Genomic DNA, 6,000 nt, shown 5'->3' with positions numbered 1-6,000 from the left:
ATATAAATAAAGTGATTGATTTACTGGTTGTAGGCACCCTTCCTTGCTGAAAAGAAGCCTTCACCCATTCTGTCAGTCCTACTCGAGCCATACTTAGGAGCCAGGGAGGTAGTTCCTGGCATATAATGTTCCTAACTGGCTCAGAATAAAACACAAGCGCCTGAGCATGCCGAGTTGGTGGGCTGAATTTCCAAGGCATCTTTCTCTGCTGTGGTTGGCACTACAAGTGTGACTAAGGGCCTGAACAGACAGGCCAAAATAAAGCTGCTTCGGGTCACTTTGGAGTTATGCTGTTTAAACGACACACGCATCTTAAGAGGCCAGAAGCTGTGCCAAAGCTGTGCTTCAGTCCTTAGTACTGGAGTGTGGATTTGTATCACCTTTTGGACTATTAGGACGCATGCAGCATTTAAACAGCATACCTCCAACATGACCCGAAGCAGCTTTATTTTGGCCTGTCTGTGCAGGTCCTAAGAAGTGGAACCACACAATCCTTCCTAGGGGCAACAGACAACTTCCAAAGCCAGGCGGATACATTCCTCCTGAAAATATGGGCAAAGACAGCTCCGTAAATTGTGAACTGATTTCAATGGAAGGCTGCCCTTCACCATTTTGCACTAGCTATCCCAGCTTTTCAAAAGGGAACAGTGATTTCTGACCACAGGTTACAGGTTTCCCCAACTCCCCCAAAACAGAATGGAGCACTAACGGAAAAGCAGCCATTACACATACCTGTGCTAGCAGAGGGGTACCCCTGGTCATTTCACTAACAGCTGCGTCTGCTTCAGATGAAAAGTGATCATCATCTTTAAAGGAAGGGAGAGAAGAAAATAAATGAAAGTAGCCCTGAGGCCTTTCTAATACAGTAAATGCAGTGTATGTTTAAACACCAAAAGCAATGTACATGTAAGTGAATTTGCCTTCTTTGGACTGAAACGATTGCTCCGCTCGCAACCTGACTGCATACGAAGACCTTACGTCTGTGTGGGTTGGCGATATTTTGCTATTAGAGGATTCCCTACAAAGCAACCCTGCAAAGCATTTTCCACAGCCTATCTCACTTCAGTAATCATGGACCACAACTTATAAATACTGCGACCAGTGGCCAGCATTACCTGGAAGTGGAACTACGTTGTCCAGCAGGACTTCTGCCCCTTGGAAAGGTAGTGTTACAAAGTCAGACCTGAAACACACACAAAAGAGATTATCTGCATGCTGGAGTTCAATTATGAAACAACCATGGCTCCTTCGGAGAAGCTATAAAAATCCAATCATAGAAAAATACAAGGTGGGAGAGCCATTTGTCAGCTAAACATGCGTTACAACTTTTCCTACCCTTTTCAGCATCAGTGGCATGTAAAACGTATTTGCCACTATTCTCACTTAACAGACGGGGAAAGGAGAGGTCACTCGGAGCGACTCCAAAGAAAAGCACCCAACTTTTGTTTTTTAAGACTGATTAAAGACACTGCCTGAGGTATGCAAGGGCCCAAAGGGTCCTGAGATAAGCCACTGCTAGCCAGCAGCTCAAATCCAACCCCAGCATTCTGCTATTACGAGATGAGACAGATCCGTCCCATTCCCTAAAATGCAATGTACAGAAATTGGAGATCCATAGCCTTGGGAAAGAACTGGCCAACTGACCTGATCTGCCGGAGCGTGTCAATCTTGACTCTCTCATACCCGCCGTAGTCCACGTATCTGATTTCCACTTCGCCGGTGTCTTTGAAGTATCCAACCACTTGCGCCCGCCACCAGGCCCCTTCCACGCCTGGCGCAGCACAAACAACGCCAACTGCAGAACACAAACATCGCAAATAAGCCAAAGACAACATGCAGCCCTTCTGTCCCACTGAAAGCTACATTGTCCTCCTGAATTTATTTAGTTCATCCACTTAGGACCTTTCCTTTGCAGAACACCTTTACAGTTGAATACTCCAAAATGGGTTGCTTGTATTCATTCTCTTTTTTGAACCCATCAGAAGCTGGAAGAATGGCTTGCAGATGGTTTGTTATTCCATAATACTGGTAGCCTCTCAGGTCTGAAATGAACCAAGCTTTGTTGGTTGTAAGGTGTTCTAGGTTTGTATTGAACAACCTACTGATCACAACCACACCAAAATAACACACGTCTCCAAATCGTCTTGCTGCTCTTTTTCCCCCCAGACTTCAAATACAAAAGTTTCCAAATGGCTGATCATAAAAAGAGTATTTGAGAATAAAATGGAGCAAAGCAATTTGGAAAGACGCCCAGCCTTAAGGTATCATTTCTGTCATTTACTCTATCTATCAGTGGTAGAATTCAAAGATATAGCCGTATTAGTCTATGGAATCGGTATGTAGAGAGATCTTGTACCCTCTTTGAGACCAAGTGAAAGAAAGAAATTGGCAGCATTAGTCTACGAAAGCACATTTCTTTCTTTCAGTTAGTCTCAAAGGTGCTGCAAGATTATCTATCAATTGATTCATTTTACCAAGAGGCCATTCTGTGTCCGATTTAATCCAACGTTTAACTAAGACAGCTCTAGCTGGAGTTAGTAGACTAACAATCAATTACTTAATATGTTTATCCAAAACCTCTGGATAATAATTCCATGATGTTTCCACCTCCTCCAATCTTACATTCATCCCTATTTTGTGTTGTTATAGCAGGAAACTGTTTTCCAAAGGGTTTGAACTTCTGAACAATTCCACAATGCGTGAATTAAAATACATACCTGATCTGACGCAGCACCAGCACCAAAAATTATTGGTTCTAACACAGCCTGCTCATTTAGTGGGTTGTTGATGTTATGTATCTTCAAGTCATAGCCAGCGTATGGTGATCCTAAGATGAACCTATCGCAAGGCTTTCTTGGCAAAATTTGTTCAGAGGTGGTTTGCCATTGCCTTCCTCTGAGGCTGAGAGAGTGTGCCTTGCCCAGGGTCACCCAATACATATCCACTGCTGAGTGGGGATTTGAACCCTGGCCTGCGGAGTCATAGCCCAATGCTCAAACCACTAGATCACATTGGCTCTCCATTCATGGGCCATATACTACCTATATATCACCTTTTTACAAAACACTTTCAAAGATGTGCTAACCATAACCACATATTTTCCAACACACTTTCCCTCTCAGTAGGACCCTATTATAAGGCGAATGGCTGTAAAAAACTCATGCTAAATTACTGAACTAAAGACAAAATAGAACTGTTACCCCTTCCAGTTCAACTGCAATAACTATGGCCTGTTACAGACTGCCAAAATAAAGCTGCTTGGGGTCTCTTTGGAGGTATGCTGTTTAAATGATGCATGCATCCGAAGAATCCGGAAGCTGCACCAAAGCTGTCCTCCAGTGCTTAGGAACGGAGTGTGGCTTTGGCGTGACCTCCGGACTCTTAGGACACATGCATCATTTATGTAGCATACCTCCAAAGAGACCCGAAGCAGCTTTATTTTGGCAGTCTGTAACAAGCCTATAGCATTTCAAAGAGATTAAAGAGTCTGGGTGGGTTACTCCTCAATTGCAGAGAAAATGCTTTAATTTGAAGGTATTTAAAAGAGGGAAGGATCCAAGCCACTCTCTTCTCTGATGGGTTTCCTTCAATGCCAAAGTCTTCTTGCAACTTATCGCCTCCCAGGGCTAAAGCAGCCTGCACAATGTAGCCTGATATAGTTTCCAAATGTCCGCCGAGCCTGAACTAGAAAAAACCCAGACCAATTCCAGATGGATTCTAGATTCTCTGCTGTCCTGGCTCCATGATATAGAATCACGGGATTTGTAGTTTGTTATGACACCAGGACAATAACAAGCCTCACGCCCAGACCTTTCCAGTAAATGGCATGCATATGTCACGATGCTAACAGGCAGATTGGATTCACATGGGAACCTTAAGGATGACCTTGGCTGGGCTAGTCTTCTAAGATAACCAGGTGTCCGCAATGAGCCAGCTGGGCAAAGCAAACAACTGTCCTGTGCAAGAGTGTGAAGGAAAAGTGTCCATGTTGCTTCGCATGCATCAGCCACCATTAAACTCTCAGAAGCAGGTTTTCATGAGAAGTAACCCTGACCCGACTCTTGTAATGCTTTACAGCTCTTTAAAAGGTTGACTGCTCTTCCCAGTCTAGAAAACCTCTGATCATACCAAAGCTGAAGGTGAAACCTCGGAGCTCAGTTTCAACCTCGGCTTTTGGGGAATCTGTCCAGGGATTACCGCAACATGATTCAGATTCCACACTATGGTCTTTATCCAAGCCTGCAGAGCATCTAAAGGAGTTAAAGCTAGGTCTTGTTCCAATAGATCTGAAGGATTTTGGTATCCACTGGGAGTCCTGGAACCAAACCCCAGCAGATACCAAGGGCCCACTGTAATGTTTTCTAATCTATAATGTATCAAAGACAATCTACCAACATAAATAAAGACAGAATACTGCTAAAACCAATCACTTTGAAGAACAATTAAACACAAATAAATCATCATATTAAAACAGAGCACAGAATTAAAACAATTCTGTTATCTGAGAAGTTTGTAAAATTCCAGTGGCAAGCGTCAGTTGGCTGCAGGTCTCTTATCTTTAACCTTATGCCTACCTATCAAAGAGTCAAGAGATAATCAGAGTCTTGAGAAGTTCGATAACTTAAAAAACGGAGACTTATCTTCATCTAATGGTTCATTGATTTTTTCCAGTGCCAACATCGGTGGTTAAATTTGAGGGCAAACTTAGGCATGGGAAGGAAGTGATTGCATTTCTGGGGCAATGTGTTACTGAACCATGGAAAATGAAGGTGGGCAAGGTTGTGGCTATCACACTTCCTTGTTGGTGGAAGGAGTAGATTAAAAGCACGCAGACCCAACGTGACACGGTGGTTTGAGTACTGGACCAAGACTTTGGAAGACCAGGGTTCAAATCCATGCTAGACTGTGGAAGCTCTCAGGGAGAGCTTGGGCAACTCACACTCTCGTCGCCACAGAGGAAGGCAATGGCAAAACCACTCTGCGAAAATCTTGCCAGTGATAGCTTTATCTTAGCGTTGTCATAAGTTGAAAAAGGTTTGAAGGCACACAACAATAGAAGAGTTTAATGTTTTCCTTCCTCCTTCCCAATCCATTATGGTTTCCTGATTTATAAGGTCAGGTTGCCTCATTATGCACCTCTGTTTATTAGAACAATTTTAACATCAAAAGCTTTCATGTATTCTAGTGATCACTTCTTGTGAGAGCTAGTGGAATGGTTTGAGCATTAGACTAGGACTCTTGGAGACCCTGAAAGACACCCCCTGAGAGACATTGAGCCACTCACCTTCTCTCAGCTTTAGAGGAAAACCTCCTCTGAATCAATCGTGTCAAGAAAATCCTTGGATGGGGTTACTATACGCCGCCATCGACTTGAAGGACTCTAATAAAAACAACCATCCAACCTGCAAGGCGCTTACCTTCCACTGGGGTTGGCATGGTTGGAATTCCGGGTTGGGAATAGCAGAGGTACATCTGCTGGTCTAGACTGCGAAGGACATGGAAAGTTGGGTGGGTGTGTTGCTGTACAAATAGATGTCCAGCATTAACCTGGTTTACCACGATCACTTCCACGGTGACCCCATCGGGAAGCATGAGCTGCCATAGAGAGAGGAGAGAGAAAATATGCACTGTAAAGGGGAGGCAGGATTTACATTTTACAACTACGAATCACAGAGCTAACTGTCAGGAGCTTGCCTGCAATGCTTTTGAGAAGTGGGTTACTAGTTATTGCTTTAATTTTTCATGGCTTTTTAGGGCTATGTGGCCATGTTCTAGAAGAGTTTATTCCTGATGTTTCATCAGCATCTGCAGCTGGCAAAATGTCAGGAATAAACTCTTCTAGAACATGGCCACATAGTCCGAAAAGCCCACGAAAACCTATGGATGCCGGCCATGAAAGCCTTCGATTTCACAGTTATATAGCTTTGCTTGCTTATAATGTGATATAGCAAAGATTCCCAAATGGTTGATTCAAAAACTAGAAATTAAACTTCTTCATTT

General features: G+C 43.5%; 2 protein-coding genes across 13 annotated transcripts in view; both read right to left on the bottom strand.

Annotated features, from left to right (window-relative positions):
• LOC121917114 (RNA-binding protein Musashi homolog 2-like) overlaps positions 1–6,000 on the bottom strand; it is a 911,933-nt gene that overhangs the window by 502,284 nt on the left and 403,649 nt on the right. The gene's annotated exons all lie outside the window — the stretch shown is intronic.
• Positions 1–6,000, bottom strand: part of AKAP1 (A-kinase anchoring protein 1) — a 40,416-nt gene that overhangs the window by 4,375 nt on the left and 30,041 nt on the right. For both annotated transcript variants that reach the window (XM_042442788.1, XM_042442787.1), the window contains exons 6-9: positions 5,418–5,595; positions 1,645–1,795; positions 1,116–1,183; positions 733–806 (exon numbers count right to left, since the gene is read on the bottom strand). In XM_042442788.1, the coding sequence (XP_042298722.1) occupies positions 733–806; positions 1,116–1,183; positions 1,645–1,795; positions 5,418–5,595 (471 nt within the window). The remainder of the gene's footprint in view (positions 1–732; positions 807–1,115; positions 1,184–1,644; positions 1,796–5,417; positions 5,596–6,000) is intronic.

This window comes from Sceloporus undulatus, chromosome 11 (assembly GCF_019175285.1).
Source record: "Sceloporus undulatus isolate JIND9_A2432 ecotype Alabama chromosome 11, SceUnd_v1.1, whole genome shotgun sequence".
In the NCBI taxonomy this organism is placed as follows: Eukaryota; Metazoa; Chordata; class Lepidosauria; order Squamata; family Phrynosomatidae; genus Sceloporus; species Sceloporus undulatus.
This window is presented reverse-complemented; position numbering and strand designations above follow the sequence as displayed.